The 19,357-nt window shown below is 36.4% G+C and overlaps 1 protein-coding gene across 10 annotated transcripts in view; it reads right to left on the reverse strand.

Annotated features, from left to right (window-relative positions):
- Positions 1–19,357, reverse strand: part of tenm1 (teneurin transmembrane protein 1) — a 211,156-nt gene that overhangs the window by 100,021 nt on the left and 91,778 nt on the right. For 9 of the 10 annotated variants that reach the window (XM_058775128.1, XM_058775129.1, XM_058775137.1 and 6 more), the window contains 2 exons: positions 11,607–11,879; positions 5,698–5,961 (listed from right to left, as the gene is read on the reverse strand). In XM_058775128.1, coding sequence (XP_058631111.1) covers positions 5,698–5,961; positions 11,607–11,814 — 472 coding nt within the window. In that variant the 5' untranslated portion in view covers positions 11,815–11,879. Of the gene's footprint in view, positions 1–5,697; positions 5,962–11,606; positions 11,880–15,874; positions 16,075–19,357 lie in introns of those variants that run through there. The other variant, XM_058775132.1, reaches the window with a different exon arrangement.

A 19,357-nucleotide genomic window follows, 5' to 3' on the forward strand; every position in this document is an offset into this window, starting at 1 on the left:
CATTAAAACAGAGAGGACGGGCTGCTACAAACCACATGTGTTCAATTATTGGGCTGAAGAGGTGCAGTGCTACAAACACGCTCGCTGAAGGTTCAACTCAATCTTCTGTTTTTAATCATGAAGGCTTCGGTGGAGCTCAGACAGCCCTCCAGGCTGGAAAAACACCTATCAAACTTTCACAATTCCACTTTTTTTCTGAAGAAGGTAATAAAGTCTTGATGTATATGTGAGGAAAACTGCATTAACTGTGGCCCGGCACCCTGGAGCAAATAAATGCATGAGTATAACATGTTTGAACAGCTCGAACGGCATCCGATTAGGCACGTTCGGTGTTGCCACTAAGAGCCGTCGCTTCATCGTCCTCCTCCTCCTCCTTCATGTAGTATAAATAAGCTCACCTAAAGCGCAAGTAAACAAGAAAACTACTTAGTGCCTTCATTATCGTACACTAAACCGTCTATTCTGTGGTTTTGCTTTATTAAATTGAGAGTAGTCTATAAAGCTAAGCGAAGAAAAACAGAAACCTCCCTAACGTAAAAAAGGAAAGAGCCAGGTAACCTGCTCTTGTACTGTGTATCTTACGTAAGGAACAATGATGCTACTTGAAAATTTGATTTGAAACAATTTTCATTTTTAAATCATTCTGTTCTCCCTCTTTTTTTATTAAACTCACTGGTAATTGTGTTACAAGCCCAGATGCTTAACTGTAAGTATGCCGCCATCCGTTCTATTCGAAAATCCTTTTAATGGTTCTCAGACTTTAGCCCTCTCATAAATCTCTGTGTGCCCAAGAGATTATTCTCCAGACTGGAGCGTTAGATTGTCTGCTGCAGGCCTTGTCATCGCTTGGAGTTAAAAAACAAAAAAACAAACAAACAAAAAACACCAAGGAAGATTTCAATCTGTAATTAAGCACCTACAAGACTGAACTATGAGCAAAATGGCTGTTAACACATTTTATTAGTATTATATTAATGTGCCTTCGACTTTAGCCAGCGAGCACAAAGAGCTCAGATCTCATTCCGTCGTGGTCACCTTGTAACCCACATCATCTCATCTGTTGCTTTTATGAGTGGTTCTGGGGCAAGTGACCCAGAATGTTCAGAAAGAAAAAAAAATGATCCATTTCCTGCTCCTCTGAAGGGCATATAGATTAATAATGTCAGCCGCGTCAGATGGGGCCACTCAGACTATCTTTTCAGTTATAGAGAATAAATTCTCTCCGTTTTCATGTTTGACACACATTTCTGCCGCTACATAAAGAGCTACAGATGTTTTGAAAGCATCTAATAATGCGTTCATAATAACACAGCAACTGTTACCTCTTAAATACGTGCACATAGTCCGAGTTTTATCGGCCATTTCTCAGAGGAGCAGGAAACATCTCATCTTCGCAACCGTAAACTCCTGCTCCTCATACACCCATCTCTCTCTCTCTCTCTCTCTCTCCGATGGTACGACAGCTCTGATGGCTGAACTTTAAATGACAGAGATGAAATTAATTCATAGGTGAAAATCCATCATTTCAGATCCGGAATCTGTGCCACCTACAAGCATAAAGAATTAATAGAGTAATCTTACTGCGAGGCAGAGAGAGAGAGAGAGAGAGGATGAGAGAGAGGGAGGAAGGAAGGGAGAGAGGTCATTTTATTCTAATTTGTACCTCTGACAATTTCCTGTCAGAGGATAAAGCAACACAAATAAATAAATAATCGAATATATAAAAAAATAAATAAATTAAAGAACGGAACAAATAAAAGCATATTTCTGTCTGAATATGAAATGAAGGCCTGTTCCACTGCTATTAAATGAGAAGATGAAAAGCGAGCGAGAGAGAGAGAGAGAGAAGAAAAAAAGTGATTTTTTTTCTATCTCCGTGTTTTCTGTATTCATAAGAGTTAGTGGGAGCCATAATTCAGTACAGAGGGGAGGTGTGATTGTGGTGTGGGGGGCATGACTACGTGGGCAGCGTATAGATATACATCCACTTTGCTGAGATGTGTGTGTATGTGTGTTGCTGTAAGCAAAGCCACTATGGCAGAAAACTGCTCTGTTAGTGTAGTATAGTGAAAAATAATTACTGTTAAAGTTGCATAGAACACACACACAGGATATCTGTGAGTGCTTTAGTGGTTCAGTGACTTCACATATACAGAGACAGACACACACACACACAAATGTTGTGGAATGACGGTGTTGGTAAGACACTAGAGTACCTGCTTTGAGACTTGAAAGCCCAATGCATTTACACACTGCTGTCTTGAGGATTGACTGTTACATGAGCTAATCTATCTCTCACAAGAAACACACACGCGCACAAAAAAGTGTGGTGAACGGATGCTCCCTCATGCTCAGTTTGTACCGCAGATGTATAGTTTTTCAATTCCTCCAGACATTCATTGGATTAATTGTATTATTGTCTGATAATCGTACATCCTGCTTTTACAGCCGCGTGTCTGTCTCAATTCCGTCACCTTTGACTTTCATTATAATCTCATTTTACCATTTCAAGACTCTGTAAATTAAAAACCTTTAGCATGATAATGAATTTACTGCGGCGGTGTAATCTGCAGTCTGCTGTCATTTGAAGACGAACAAACTGCGGCATTTATCGGCATTGGAACCGTGACACTGACTGAACTGTGAAGACGGAAGTCTGCGCTGAGACGAGAGACCTCATGGCTCCCGACAGGAAAAGACTCTTTTAGCACCTGCGATGGCTGGCGATCTCAAGAGACCCGGGAACACAGGTGCTGCGAGCTCTTATAAAAGCCGTCTCGAATCTACAGTATAGAGCAAGCTAACATGCGAGCGGATGGTGTGAAATGCAGGTAGACCATTGAGAAGCCATCGAGTGCTCTGTTGAAGCTAAATTAGTAAATTAGCATGTCTTACTGGGGTGTCCCTCTCGGGAAATATTTTGGGGAAAATGTGACAGTTCTAGTAGTGCAAAATCAGGCAATGCAGCAGAATATCTGAATATATGCATGCATGCTTTCCTGGTTATTTATTTATTTTTTCCTCTGCTTCCACATGGTTGTCTACACCTCACGAGAAACAGTGTAATTGGCTTCATGAGCTCAGTCTCAGTCTGAACAGTTGCAGCACATTTCACTGACAGCATCAATGGAGAAGCTTGATATTAAAAACCCTCTGAACTGACCCAGGATTTCGAGATATTTAAACGAAGTAAGCTTCCTTCTCCTACCTGTTAAGCACACACAGAGGCACGCACACAATGCAGTCTGGCCTTAACGCGCCTGTCCAGCCTTTGCAATTAATTTTCATTTGCATCTATTGGATCAGGAGAAATTAATTAGATCTCTCTGGACACAAAGATGGTATCCATACCACATCCATCTTTGTGTGTGAGAGCGAGAGAGAGAGCATGATCGCTGCCCACTCAGAAGGAAGCCAAACATGATTCACTGAAAAGATTATTTGAGGCCGATGTAAGTCTAGATGAAAAAAAAAATAATAATTGTGAAGGTTCTTATGATTCAATATGCCTTTCTTAAGGGGCCATATCATGTAACAGTTTTGTGCTTTTATAATATTAGTCAAGGTTTTCTTTTTCAATGCATTTAGTTTAGCATTCGCAAATCAGTTATAATTGTTTAACCTGCATGTGAAATAAGTATCTTCAGGGTTGCAGTTTCGCAGTCTGGTCTGATATAGCTGGCACTGTTCTTTCCTTCAATTATAGTCTTTTTGTAAAGCCTGCATTACGTTGTGTGAACGTCTGGAAACAATCCATGCAGACAGGCATGGGTGAAAGACACAATAAACTGGTAAAAATTCCCTACAGCTAGTATAAATTTAGAATGGGCTCTGTCGTGATTTCGCTACTTGTCTTTAATATGCTTGATAACTGTCTGTACTTTTGTATGACTACAATTAATTTTTGTAACAATTTGTTTCCAAGTGATTTTAAGCCTTTGAAACACAATCAGCCGCGAAAGAGAACTCATTTCGTCATATGTGCGCGCTGTCTGAAAGATTTTCTGAGCGCTGTCAGAGAGGCGTGCACACAGAGCACGGGAGTATTGAACGGAGTCATTTTTGCCACTTGACACTTGTATATGTCAAAATGCCCATCTTCGCAAGCATCCTAGTAAACACAGTAATTTAGATCCTAAATGAAAGCAAACAGCTGAGAAAGAAAACACATGTCTAACAGTATATTGAATACGGGCAGCTCTTAAAGTGACAGTGTCATTCATGTTAATCAAACAACAAAAGAGAGAAAATCTCTCACTGCTCTTGACTAAATCACTTTTGTAACATTAATAAGAAAAAAATATATATTCGATTTACACAGTGAAGAATATGCAGTGTTTTTATACATTTGATTTCTTTATACAATGTATGTAGCATTTCTTATTTATTTGTTCTACTGTATTTTTTTTTTTTGTCCTATTGCTTGTCATTAATTTCTTATTCTTATTTAATCACTGACTGTTTACTTGTCTTCAGTAAGCTTGAGTTGAGTTTTTTTCTAAGGTATTAAAAATTTCAATATCATAAAGACTTTATTTAAAGCAAAAATAACAATATTGTGATATATATATATTTACCGTGGAATAAAATTACTCATATCGTGATATAAGATTTTGGTCATGTCGCCCACCCTAAAATAAAAATAATTCTGTTATTCACCCTGTTGCCGTTCAAAACCTGAATTGACCACTTCCACATTCCAAGATGACGGATGTGGTGACGAGAGAATGAGTAAATAATGACCATTTTTATTTTTAAGTTAACTATTCTTTTAAGATCTTACTAAAACGACTGGAGACCATGTTAAAAACAAACTTCAGACACTTTGTCCTAATGTTGGTAAGGCTAAGCAGAACAATTAAAGTATATCTGCACAGTAGGCTGCATCAAACTCTTTCATTTAAAAAAAAGTAACTCTATGTTTTCCATGATACGACAATTATTTAGCACTTAACTAATTGATATAACACTGTTTTAGCTTTATCGTACTGTCGGCGCTCACATTTGAATTTATATTCTCGGCAGGCGCTTTCTTATCAAAGCAACTTTGATAAGACAGTGCATACATTATGTGCGTGGAAGAGAGATGCAAAGCAAAAAAGCAGATAGCGGATCCGAGTCAAGTACTACAGTTGAAGACAAAAACACTACAAGCACCCACCCTGATGTGCGTGGAAGGACTGTGGAGAAAATGCTAGATCTGGAGAAGTAGGAAATCTTTTGTGAGAAAAGATGAAAGCACTACATGACCAGATGTACCAAATTATCACCAAGACAATGGCCTGCTCCCGCAGAGGTCAATCAAATACAACCTTATGTAAGTGTGTTTAACAATAACATAACCTTAATATGTGTGTGTGTATGAGTGTGAGATAATGGAGTGTAGTTTACAGACCGAAGTAGTTATTAGTGCACCGCATAAATATTGCATCACTGAGTAGCGTAGAGAAAGTGGTGTGTGTGTGTGTGTGTGTGTGTGTGCAGCAAGACTAGGAAGTCTGTTTAACTGCGTGTGTATCTCCCTCTGCGGCAACTCTCATTAAAATTGTAAAGTCATACACTGATGAGGGCACTCTAGAGTAACCCGCACGCACAAGAATGAAATATTATTGAACATCATCATCACCATCATAATCTGGCTGACCTACAAAAAACGTGTAATAATATAATATGTAATAATATTAAATAATCTTGTACCGTTCTCTGGCTCAGACTTGCGCTCTTGTTCTGTATCGGTGAGGGACAGGACAGAGTTCGCTCGGCTTGACAGGCAGGAACTGTGTTCTGACTTCACTTCCTGCATCCACAACCGCAGGGCATGGTCAGGGGAGGCGCCGCCCTCGGATTCGGGATCGGAAGTGACACCTGCAGACACGCCTCCAGGGTAAGCGAGCTCCTGATTGGCCGCGTGAAGCTCGGTCTGGAAATCAGGGAACCCGGTCTGGGAGGGGTCTGAGAAATCTGAGAAAATCAGAAAGAGAAAGGAATAAATTAATGAAATGTACTGCACAAATCAAAGTTTTAGCACACACACACATAGGCCAGTGGATTAGAGTTCAGTGCTGGAGCTGTGTACTGACTGCTGAGATTTCTGGAGCCAGGCTGAGAAACAATTTTGTTTTCTCTTCGGAGATGGAGAATGGCTTATAAAACCTCAAATAAATATTTAACAAAAAAGAATTCTGCTTTTAACTGCACAAAATGTGAAAACCATTTAAATTCCCCCAAGAATCTCAGAGAGTGTAGGAGACATATGGTTTTACACACATGCACACTCATACACAGAAACTCAATGTGTGTGCGTACTAGCACTACTTTTCTCGCTCATTTTTAGGCTTACAGTACATCAACTCACTCTAGCATGCACACATACTGTAAAATCACATTCTCTAAAGCTTCTCTGAAGTAGCTTTATTGGCATGGTAAAAAAAAAAAGTTTTATATTGTCAAAACCAGTGTTGGGGATATCACCAGTTACTTTTTTTTCCCATTTATTGATTGACAGCTATTCTGTCCCCATGTTGAGAGAAATCGGGAGTAAGATGTCACTGTAGTTCTAGAATAAATGTGAACATGCATTAATTCATCTCACTTGCAAAAAAAAAAACAGATTCAGTACTCCTCAAAATTAATAAAAACAGCAAAATGCCACTCAGAATGTGATGCAATGCAAGCCTGCAATAATGAAATGTTAAATAACACAAATATCCTTTATGTATTTAATCCTATTTTATTAACCAATGTCTTTGCTGCTGACCTTCAATGATCCAATTCAAGCAAAAATGACTCTAGACTTACTCTAACATTCGTGCTTTTTTTTTATTGCTGAATTGTGTTGAACGTTCTTCTTCTGTGTTCTATTATACAGACGTGAATTTACTTTCTCTTCAGCCTGAGGCTTATTCATTTCACTTTTGGTGTGAAAGGGCTTTTACGTTTGGCAAAAAATATAACTTTTTTTATATTAAAAACAAGCAAGTAAGCCCTACCCAGATTAAAAAAAGTTACGCAAAAGTAACGCAACACATTACTTTCCATAAAGAGTATCTAAGTAACGTAATTAGTTACTTTTTTAGGGAGTGACGCAATATTGTAATGCATTACTTTTAAAAGTAACTTTCCCCAACACTGGTCAAAGCATTGATAACATTTAGCAACAGATATACAATACAGTTTAAAAATTTGGGGTCAGTAAGATATATTAAAGACATTTTTTAATTTATATATATATATATATATATATATATATATATATATATATATATATATATATATATTTTATGTCACATAATCCTTCAGAAATTATTATTTTTATATGAAACTTAAAGATAAATGTTATCAAACGAAGAGAACATTTAATAAGATTTTACCCCACACAACACCAGCCGAGTGTTTGAAATAATTTCATTTTGTGACCTGATGTTGCTTCTTATTACAGAATGAGGCAAAACATATAAATGTTATGAAAATATATTAAATCTTTCTGTTCATTATCAGAATGCTGAAAACTGTTGTGCTGTTTAATTATTTTGTGGAATGAATGACTATTCAATTAGTATTCTTTAATTAATAGAATGTTCAAATGCATACATTTATTTGAAAAATATTTTTGTAACATTATAAAGGTCCCTTAAGATCAATTTATTATTTATCAACTTAAATTTCTAAATTATAATTTTTTTTTTTAAATCAGACCCCAGACTTTTGAATGGTAGTGCACATCATTTTTTTTTTTTTAAAGAAACAAAACAAAAACTCTCGCTGTCATTCTCTTCTTTTTTTCATCCAGTCCCTTTTCATCTCATCTGTTCCCATTTCCTCTTGTCTTCTTTTCTCATCTCATCACATCACATCACATCCTGACTGGCCTTTTTGGACTAGTTAGGGAACTACACTTTGAGCAAGTGTATGTACATACACATAGCATACTACAATCTCTTTCTCTATTTTCTCTCAATCTCCCTTCATCTCATCTCATTTCTTCTCTTGGCCTTAAATATTGTCTTCTTTTCACATTTCTTCTCTTCATTTGTTCAGGTAAAGGCGATGGGCTCTTCATGGGTTTTTCTGGAAGCGTGTAGCACTAAGTGTGTGTACAGGAAGTGTGATTTTTCAGACCTGTGTGTGCATGTGAGAAGTGAGCTCTTTACTCAAGTGTCCTTAAGAATCCTCTCCTCTACCTCTCTGACTCCTGTCTCCGTGGCGACCCCTCTCACTGCTCTCCCTGCTCTAATCATCTCAGTACTAATTGCCCACGATGCACTTCTCCGTCCTTCACTGAGAACATGACCCCCTGCTTCTCGGCCTGACCCACACACACACACACACTCGTCCACGAGCAGACATAGATGGAAAAAGCTAGGCTAAGAGGAATGCTTGAAAGACCTTTTTTTACATCTCTTTCCATTTCTCCATCCTTTCTCTCAATTCAGTTCAGTTCAAATGAGCTTTATTGGCATGACTTGCACAGTATTGCCAAAGCATTGTCCATTACATGAATAAGGAACAATCAATCGAAGAATTGATCTGTAAAATAATTAAGTAAATAAGTACATGTATACTTTCTTTTTTTTCTTTTCCCACTAACAAGAAAAAAGAAAAATATATAGGACATTGTTAAAAACAAAACAAAAAAAAACCTTTGTACAACATTTAAGAAATTATCTTGCTTCAGTTTTGTCCACTGGCTGACAGTCTCTCGCTCACTCTCTCTCTCTCTTGTCTCCATTTCCATCTCTCTCTATCCCTCTCTCTCTTTGTAAAGCTGTTTCCGTGGTAACTGGAATGGAATGTTTTGTTCTGCATGTAGCATTTGAATAATTCCATTGAGGAAACAAAAAGCGTCACTGTAACCTGTTCAACCACCGACTTCTGTATGTATAATTTCTTGAATCACAGCAAAATGAATGGACATTTCAACTTTTTGCACAGTTTTTTTTTTTTTTTTTCAGTATGAGCATGAAGCTTTGAGAAGTGCTGTGTGGAGTTGATCATTTTCAAAAGGAAACCCACAAAGACCATGCATTATTCTTTTTCTGTCTTTTTTTTTTTTTTTTTTTGCGAAAACATGTAAACAAATATAATGTATGCTATTTGGATAACATCATTTATTATTAAGTATATATTTTTATTAATTATCTATAATTTAATCATACATATTTAATGTATATAATACATAATAGATAATCTTTCAGGAGTTTTTAATATTATTAATGTCATTTTGATTTTTAATCAAAAACAATTTATATATACCCCAAACGTATCTGTTTAGGAGGCTGAAGGGTTCAACAGAACTAAGTTCTATTCAGCAAGAATGAAAATGAAAGGGAACATTGCTTGTGTGTGTTCTTTAGTTGTGGGGAATCCTTTAATTAATGGAAATATTCCACCCTTGGGACTCAGACAAGAAAAAAAGCCTCCATGAATGAAGAATATCAAAGGCAGAAGAATAAAGGGTGAAATAAATTATATTATTAAAATTATTTTAAAATTTAAATTGTAAATCATTATTCAAAAGTAAAACACACATCACATTATTATTTAATGACAATAGTGTTTGATGTTTGGTGTGTGTCAGTTGATGGCTCATTTCAATTTACAGTCAGTGTTTTCAAAGAATCCTGTTACTCACTAAGGAATGATGCCATATAATCACTTTCATTAAAGCAACCATCAACAACAACAAACAAAACAACTCTGTAACTATGATCTCTTTTAGATAATGCAGCCTTTCATGCAATATCAGATGCTTATGATAACAGCTCCAGTGCCCATCAACTAAATGTAGAGGGAAATTAATTATGGGTCATCATTTAATGCTGTCAGACACAAGCAAGTATGCACACATATATTTGTGGAAATTTGGTTTGACATCCATTACGCATGATCTGAGTTGACCACAATATATGAATGAAGCTACTGTACATATTAAATTAAACTATATAACCACAACAATTCTATTCTTATTTTTTCATGTTTTTAAAATTTAAAATAAAACATTACTAGTTGCTTTATTTTTATTTGTTATTGCCATAATCTCTTCCTTGAATAACTTAAATTTTCGAGATTACAGTAATACTATTTAAAAAAAAAAAAAAAAAAAAAAAGTTTATTCAGGAAGGATGCATTGGTTTGATCAAAAGTCATTTATAATGTTACAAAAGATTCATATTTCTTATAATTGCTGTTCTTTTACACTTTTTATTCAAAGAATTCTGAAAAAATGCATCACGAAATTCTGAAAAAAAAATATTAAGCAGCACAATGTTTTCAAAATTCATTTATAATAATAAGAAATGTTTCTTGAACACCAATTCAGCATATTACAATGATTTCTGAATGATCATGTGACACTTAAGACTAGAATACAGTAGGGCTGGGCGATTTTTCAGATTTGATTGATTAATTCGAATTGAATGTTTTTGCCACGATTTTATTCTTTAGAAATTGAGGAATCGCAAAATATTACCAAACATTAAGAATCAGACACTTTGACAATGTGCCAATGATAACAGTAAAAAAGAATGATCCAACTGCGTGTCGGCACACGTGATTAACCACTCACGAGTGACGCGCTCATATTGCTAGTCGCCATTCACACAGAATGCGCTTTGGTGTTGACAAAAATGCGCCGCGGGCGGTGGAATAGGAAAAACACGCAAGAAGTTGGGAGTGAACTTCTTTTAACTTCAGTGCCGCGTTTTTAGAATGCCGTTTCATGCACGAGACTCATACGAATGCAACAGTCCATGTTTACAGCAGGTTACAATGACAATAAAGTAAAGTAAAGTCTAAAGAAAAAGACACAATGGAAAAGCAGCACAAGCAAATTGAGAACCTGTAACTACTACTGTATGCCTGATATTTCATGTTTGCATCATGGTGACAGGCTGAAAGCTGCTGTTGTTTTTACAGAACATTTATAGTTAATAATAGTCTACTGGTGTTATCCCTTCAGTCATTTTGAAATTGACTTCTGAGATTTTTTTAAAGCATTTTCCTAGTATTATTTATGAGCATATAATATGTATAAGACAAGTTTGTACAAGATGTAGTTGTAGTTCATGCATCTTTTCTGCAAAGATATTTAACAAGTTGATTTGTAAAATTTATTTGAATATTTACATCATGTTGACAACAATGTTTATGTGTGGTGCACTTGGAATGGAATGTTCTTTAACTAGAGGGTTAATAAAGAAAAAGTTACTTGAATCATGTTGTAGATACATTTTGAAGTTGACTAGTTAAAAATCATTTTTTTTTAAAAATCAAGAATCGGTCGAATGTTCTGAAAAAAAAATAATAATCAAGATTTACATTTTTTGCCATATCGCCCAGCCCTAGAATACAATTATTATAAATAAAAAAAAAAATAAAAGTTATTTTAAATTGTAATAACATTTAACAATGTTACAATGTATATTTTGATCAAATAAATACAGCCTTGGTGAACATAAAAGACTTCTTTAAAAAACATGACATTCATTCCATTTCAAAAAACAATTTGTTCTACATTTTTACAATTTACTTAAAAAAACAAAACAAAACAAAAAAAATATTCTATTCTGAATGGCACACAATCCTGACACACAAACAGAAGGTCCTACCTTTCTGAGGCTGCTCCAAGGGTTTCCTGCGGACTTTGTGGCTGTTGTAGGTGAATCTGCGGTCAGGCTCATAATCGGTGCGGGTGTGCGCCTCTCTGTAGTGTTTGTGATGAAGGCTGGTACCATCCTCTTCTTCAGATGAGCTGGAGTAACTGAGCTCCAGGCCGGGGTGGGGCCGTGCCAGAGATTGGTACAGCTTCTCGTCCATCTCTGCTTACTTTCACAATATCACACACACACACTCAGTAATCTAAAAAACTCACTCAAAGCACACTGCACACACACAAAGAACAAAAAAAGAACAGAACAGAGGCGATGAAACAGAAAACAAACAACAGCAGTTCAAATGTACTCTAAACTTTCATTTCAGTGGTGCAATTTTTTTGTAACACGATACATGAAACAGCTTGAGAACAAACGGCTGCTCAGTAGAAATACATTTAAAGTGGCATGAAGGACAAAACAAAACAGAAACACTTTCCAAAACCGCCCCCATGTTTCAGCCAAACATTCATCGACCACCAAGAAAAGAGAGAAGGTCTCAGAGGACAAATGAAAGAGAAGAGGGAGAGATAGATAGAACGATAGATGGAGGGTGAGATGAAGAGATAAAGAGATGCTTAGATAGAGGAAAAGAGAGGAGATAAAAAGGGTGAAAGAACAAAACAAACTCGAGAGTTATACAACCGTCCAGTAATGAAGCCAGTTAAATCATGAAATTAACTTGTCTCACTGTACAGTACACCAGTCAATAGATTCAAATAATTCATTAGGATTCATGTCTTTTTTGTTGCAGTTAACCCAATCAATCTTACATTGTGAATTAGCTGAAATATAGCTCTAAATAAATCCATATCGAATTCCTTTGACAGTTGAGTACATCCAGTTTTAATGCATTCAGTTCTTCTAAAGAAAGAAAACAAAATGAAATCGAACAAATTTGATTTAATGATGTTGCAACAGTCATCTGGTGCTCCTCTCATTAGAGACCATTATTGCTTTTTCATGACTAATCTTGATTATTGGTGCTGCAACAAACAATTGATACTGAAAATAATAATGTCAATAATAACCATAATGTAAAAACTGATAATCAACAATGAAAATAACTAAGGAATTCCTTTATCAATTAGTCAGTTGTGTGTGCCCAAATCAGTCGGCAACATCACTTTACCATAGTTAAAAAACCTCTGTGAGAAAAGGCACTCAAAATACACCAACCTTTGCATAAAGGTTAGATAGATGCCACATTCGGCTTTCCAGACATGTCGACGCGTCTGCCATTTTGGAATGCTCAGTGTGTTGTCACTCACAATAAAAATTCAACATGCCAAAACACTGCACATTCTCTGGTTGTAAAAACCGCCAACATTCAAATTCCTGAAGAAATTGGATAAGTTTTCACAGGTAAGAATGTGTTGGTTTGTGATGCGTTTTGTTAGTTTAGCAAAATCATCTGCTAAAGTCTATTGCAGATAAAGATATTCATACATGTGTATAACTAGGGTTGCAGACATACAGTCAACGTTTAGCGGCCCATAGAAACAGCCTACCTATACATGTCTACGGTTGGTGCATGTTGCAATCCCAGATGCACATTATAAGCAACTCAATCTCAAAGCAAATGCAGAGATGGAGATGGAGCAGCATTTACTGTGAAGCAAGCTACTCTGAGACAAACAAAGGATCATGAGCCGCTCGTGTGTACAGTAAATCGCCCTGAAACACCCAACACTTGTTGAATTAATTAATAATTATTATGCATTCCTATCTGCATTTTTTGTGTAATTATGAGCTGTGTGTTATTCTTTTCATGATTATTATTATTATTGTATTATTTATTATTTTTTAATATTTGTGTACATACAGTATAGATAGATGGATAGGCAGATTAATAGATGGACAGACAGACAGACAGACAGACAGACAGACAGACAGACAGACAGACAGACAGACAGACAGACAGACAGACAGACAGACAGATAGATAGATAGATAGATAGATAGATAGATAGATAGATAGATAGATAGATAGATAGATAGATAGATAAGATCGTGCTTGAATTGCCCTGCATACATCTTATTCCGAGCTCTAGCACTAACACACACACTCTCTCTCTTTCTCTCTCTCTCTCTCTCCAGAGAGCACGGCTCCCTTTCAGTTTTTACTTCCCAGAATCTAAACGCTGACCATGACCTTTCAATGACCTTTGAGCCTGAAAAGAACATTCGGCATTCAACAGAGGAGCATGCAGGTAGGGGAGGGCCACTGGAAAGCAAGATGCGGTTAGACAGAGAGAAAGAGAAAGGAGAGACGCAGCTGAAAGGAGACAGATGAAAAGGAGAGGTGGAACGGATGAACACGGGATGAAAGAGAACCGATAGACCGTACAGGGTAGAAGAGTCAAACGAAGATGAAGACAGGGACGGATAGGAACAGAAGCATGGCTGAAAAATGAAAGAGGGAAGGATGAGACTGGACAGATGAAGAAATGAAGAAGGATAGAAGGAGCTCGCGAATTGACCAGACAGGTTAAAGACTTTGTGGGAAGCAGACAGGAGGGAGACAGACAGAGAAAGAATTGTCGCTCACATCCTGACATTGATGAAATAGAAGTTAAATATTACCATCAAATGCTCGTTAGTGTGTATACTCTGTGTTGCTTTGGTAATGGGTTACTAATTGGCTGATGCGGAAACACGCGGCATGACTAAGTGATGTGGGAGGGGTGTGCGAGTTAAATCCCTGTCAGTCTCTGGCAGGCTGCCTGCTGATTGGATGTCGTGCCAGAGCGAGTGCCAATTGGAGGCAGCGTTGACTTTGCAGACTGGAGGCAACGTCTTCACACGCAAACACAATTAATAATCTGTTAGTTAACAGCGGCGTTGATGAACGCTTCTTTTATCTGTCTCTCTCGCTCTGCTCTCATGAGGCTCTAGTCATGTGAAGTCTAGCAGAGGAAGCAGATCGAACACTATTACTACCATTTTTGATCAAAACGGAACTTACTGTAACACGTAAAGAGGGTTTAAGGCCACTAATGAAATCTGTGCGGGAATGAACGGAAGTAGACGCACACGTACACTTGAAGCAGACAGATGGGGAGGGTTCTTATGGGAGTGCTGAATAAGTCTTTGTAATCAGACGATTATGATGATTACAGTGTAGGAGAATAAATTGCCAAGAGGGGACACAAACATGGGCACGAACCCAGTCACGTATGCACAATTGTGCTCCTAATTGGGTTTGTGCTCTAGACTACACAGTTTATGTTTGGAGATGCTCTTCTTGTATCATTTTGCAACAAGTACATATAAAGCCCCTTAAGTGGTTCTCTGCAACATAGTGGGTTCAGAAAAACTCTCCTTATTAGGAGCTATATTTTGCTGTAGAGTTCTTGGGTTGGCTATATTATATAAAGCATTGATGTTACATTATAGGTGCTTCAGATGGGTGTATTGGTTCTATGAATCATCCATTAACAGAAGAAAAGAAAAGTCCTCCCAAAGCCTTTGAAAAGGTTTTACTTCTTTTAAAAAAACATTAAAGAAACCACATTCACTAGGGGCATTTCAGAACCATATGTGACCCTGGACCACAAAACCAGTTTTAAGTCGCTGGGGTATATTTGTAGCAATAGCCAAAAATACATTGTATGGGTCAAAATTATCCATTTTTCTTTTATGCCAAAAATCATTAGGATATCAAGTAAAGATCATGTTCCATGAAGATATTTTGTAAATTCCTTACTGTAAATATATCAAAACTTCATTTTTGATTAGTAATATGCATTGCTAAGAACTTCATTTGGACAACTTTAAAGGCGATTTTCTCAATATTTAGATTTTTTTGCACCCTCAGATTTTCAAATAGTTATATCTCGGCCAAAGCTTATTTATTCAGCTTTCAGATGATGTATAAATCTCAATTTCGGGAAAATTGACTCTTAAGACTGGTTTTGTGGTCCAGGGTCACATATCTGACTTTTTTTTTTTTTCAGGAATTGGCCAATATTGGATATTTTTACCTATTCTGCTGACTTACAAATTCTCTTACATATTACCAAAATAATTTTTTAGGCACCATCTAAGCAGTACCCAAGAGGAGTTTTTTTTTTTTTTATACTCATATATATATATATATATATATATATATTCTTTTCTCTATAGCAGATTTCAAAAATAAAAAGTATCGATCTCATTCTGTACCCATCTTACATCAAATAATGGAAAATAAAGAATAACAAAATCAATATTAAAAATACATACCAGGGCTCGACATTAACGCTTGTCCGCTTGTCCGGGACAAGTGAATGTTTTGGACGGGCAAGTGAAAGAGGAATTTACTTGCCCAATCGGACAAGTAACTTGAAAAAGTCAATACCAAAAACAATAATAACTGCCTTTATTTGTGATATAGCCTTTGTTATAGGGGTGTGCGATTATATATCGTTTGCGATAATTTTGTAATTGCTGTTTTAACGAGTATATTGCAAGAATCAAACAAAACACACCTACAGAGTGCACGCATAATTACGTAAAGTCGTCTAGGTTAGACTAGCTCAGTGGTTCTCAATTCCAGTCCTGGGGGCCCCCTGCTCTGCACATTTTGCATGTCTCCCTTACTTAACACACCTGATTGAGATCATCAGCTCGTTAGGAGAGAGATCCATGAACTGAACTAACGAGCTGATGATCTCAATCAGGTGTTTCGTGCCTGAATGAATCAACCGTTTAAATGATTCGGTTCAGTCTCAATGACTCGCTTATTAACAGTGACTTGACGCCACCTACTGGTGGTTTTAATTTCACATTTACAGCATTTTTTATTTTTTTTTATAATTTCAAATATCAGTATTCAACATTTTATGTATCAAAACATTATTTATTCATTTGTAACTGCAGGTTAAAGCATTCCATGTCCCTCAGAGCTGCATTAACAGTGTGTAAATATATCTATTCCACTCCAGATGCAGCTTCTGTGTTTCTGCTGCATTGCAAAGATGAATTTTGTTGATACTGATTTAATTTGTTTGGTAACAGCCTAAATGTCTTATTATACTAATTGACTGATTAAATTTAACTAATTAAATTTTTTTTAAATCTAAGTTTGAAAATGATGAAAATTCACACACATATATATATAAATAAAAGTAAATATTAGTATTTTATTAAGTTTACTATAAAATAATTGTATTTGTATTTAATTCTAACTTTTTATTTTAAAATATAATAGTATTATTACACTTTATTATTTTGTTCATTATTTCATTTAAAAAGAAAAATCTAAATAAACTAAATGTGTTTTGTATAACTACAATAAATAATTATATTTATAACTCAATTTAACTTAATTTTTTCTCTCCGGGCAAGTAACTTTTATACTCGGACAAGTAAATGACAAATTTGACAAACCACATGAGAATGCTTAATGTCAAGCCCTGCATACTATGAATATAAAGGATTTGAGGGTCAGAAATTTTAGTTTCTTTAGCCTCAAATCAAAATGATATCTTAAGGATCACGTGACACTGAAAACAGGAGTACTCAGCTTTGCAAATGCAGGAAAAAAATATATTTTAAAATATAGTCAAACAGAAAACAGTTATTTTGAATATTAATATTTCAAAATTCTATGTTTTTACTTTATCTTTAGTCAAATAAATGCAGCCTTGGTGGGTATAAGAGACTTCTTTCAGAAAGATTAAAATAACAACAAATTTGATCAGGTTCAAATCAACAATAGCATGAAAATAATTTTTCACAACCCATTTGACTTGCAAAATCTGATGTACTTCATCCATCAGGAATCAGTTGGATCCATACTTGAATGGAAACGACACTGAACGACAGTTTGCAGTAGATTGTGAAAAACCGTTCCTCTCCTGAAACACTGTTGACACCCACTTAGACCGTGGAGGTTAAAGTCACATTCACCGTTGAGAGCATCTTGAGATATTCTGATGGTAGCACTATGTTTTCCTATGGCATCAGGCTTTAGAGATGTGTTTTAGCTTCTGATTTAAATGTTTATATTTGACTCTCAGGGCGGCGAAACTAACTCGGTCTAGACTGATATTCATACTCCTACTGCTGATATACAACTGCGTATCTCTGTATCACCCAGTCATTTTAACCATATTGTCAGATTGGTTCATGTGTTGATGTTTCGACAGCTAAATGCAGAGACGGATCAATGTATGGACAGTATTAACACTCTGTGTCACTGAACTTTCCCCAACTAAACAAAGAGAAAATCGAAGGGCTCTTAGTCAGGGATAAAGGGCGTAGAGTGTAACTGTCTACAATGCGAAAATCCTCTCTTGAATACTAAGTCTCACGTGAAATTCCTCTGTGTATCGTGCACGAATTAGAATTTTGAGGTCCACATCAGACGGGCCACTTAAGCTGCTTTTTATCAGCTAAGAAACACAGTCCGAGCACTTCTCTCTCGAGCAGATGCTGGGAGATTGATGCATGTCTGGACTGCTGCAATGCTCTCCTGTCTGCTTTTCCCCAGAACGCCCGGCTAGACTACAAATTAATGCTGCAGCATGAGCGCTGACAGAGAGCAGAATGAAAGCACACATTACGCATGTCTTAAAGTCCCTTCATTGGCCTCTCGTAAATTTTAGGATTGATTTCAAATTTCTGTTACCGGTGTACAGATCCCTTAATGGGTTTGCACCTAAATCCATATCTAATAAGCTTGCGAGGATCGTTTCAAACAGGTCTCTCTGGTCTCCTAACACTGGCGTCCCAGCAGTCAGTAGTAAAACTCATTGCTCTCCAATGGCTGTTAGAGGAAATCACATTCTTGATCGCACATTTTTAACACAACATTTTTCTTTATTCATATGGCTGACTTATATATTTGTAAACTTTATTTTATGTATTTATTGCATGCGTTTAATTGCTGTGTTATTTATAATTTAATACATCATATTCTCTTTGATCTATGTGCATGTCCTCCTTATTTTATTCTGTAACTGCATTATTAGTTACATAATTTCCTGTTTAATTATGCACCAACTTGCTTTTAATCTTTCATGTTTGCCAACTGACAAATTAATGTCTTTGCATTGCATCATTTGCACAAAATATGGTTTACAAATAAATCTGAACGAAATGAAGTTTTTAATTAAATTAAAGGTAATAATGAAGGGTGGGGCTGCGCAATTATGTGAATATGACAGACACGCTAATAGTTTGAAGATTTTAAAATATTTGCTTCTAAATATTGTCAACAATAACATTAGCCTGATTTGACTGCTGGGAATCGTACAATATTACAGGCAGCCCGTAGAGACGTATCATATTTTCCTTCACGCACACACACAAACTGTATCTACACACAGTGGATAATATTCATTCATCCATCTTCAGATTATCAGTGCAGACTTCCTGCGCTGATTCTCTCTAAAACAGTCACACACACACACACACACACACACATACACAGCAAGAGTTGACGTTCCCTCATCCATCTCTCTCTATTGCCAGAGTCACTTCCTGCACTGAGCGATTCTCTCCCACACACACACACACACACACACACACACAAACACGTAAATTCTTCTGAGGAGAATCAGATCTGCAGCAAGAGAAAGCTCTTGCCCTGAGCAACTGCACAAACGTGTCAAAGCCCTGATACTGCCTAAAATAAAAGCTGACAACACATGCACACACACACAAACAGAGTCCGTAAACATGAAAGTCAAGCGCAGGTCAGCTAAGAATATTTCTTGCTGG

This window comes from Onychostoma macrolepis, chromosome 05 (genome assembly GCF_012432095.1).
Source record: "Onychostoma macrolepis isolate SWU-2019 chromosome 05, ASM1243209v1, whole genome shotgun sequence".
NCBI classification, from domain to species: domain Eukaryota; kingdom Metazoa; phylum Chordata; class Actinopteri; order Cypriniformes; family Cyprinidae; genus Onychostoma; species Onychostoma macrolepis.